Raw genomic sequence first — 360 nt, 5'->3', positions numbered from 1 at the left:
TGGGTATATAGGGTATATCTTCACTGCTGCTGCTGCTGCTGCAGCCGCCGCCGCTGCAGCTGGCTGCGCCGCAGCAGCTCGTCGTGCTGCTGCAGCGCCAGCGACTGCAGCCGCAGGTCCTGCAGACGCTCACCTTCCTCCTGCTGCTGACGCAGCTCCTACACACAAACACCAGCAGCAACAGCAGCAGCAGCAGCAGCAGCAGCAGCAGCAGCAGCAGCAGCAGCAGCAGAGGCAGCAGCAGCAGCAGCAGAAGCAGAGGCAGCAGCGGCATGAACAGCAGCTATTCACTGACACCCGAAATAACTGCAGCACAACAAACCGCTGCAGCAAACTGCAGCAGCAGCAAGCAGCAGCAGC

At 61.7% G+C, this 360-nt stretch overlaps 1 protein-coding gene across 1 annotated transcript in view; it reads right to left on the bottom strand.

Annotated features, from left to right (window-relative positions):
- Positions 1 to 20: 20 nt before the first annotated feature.
- Positions 21 to 360, bottom strand: part of EMH_0080670 (uncharacterized protein) — a gene marked incomplete at both ends in the record, with an annotated part of 548 nt that continues 208 nt past the window's right edge. Inside the window, one exon of the mRNA XM_013500288.1 lies at positions 21 to 158. Coding sequence (XP_013355742.1) covers positions 21 to 158 — 138 coding nt within the window. The remainder of the gene's footprint in view (positions 159 to 360) is intronic.

This window comes from Eimeria mitis, genomic scaffold (genome assembly GCF_000499745.2).
Source record: "Eimeria mitis Houghton genomic scaffold, Emh_scaff5232, whole genome shotgun sequence".
Taxonomy (NCBI): Eukaryota; Apicomplexa; class Conoidasida; order Eucoccidiorida; family Eimeriidae; genus Eimeria; species Eimeria mitis.
Note: the sequence above shows the minus strand (reverse complement) of the source record. Positions and strands in the feature narration are given on the sequence as shown.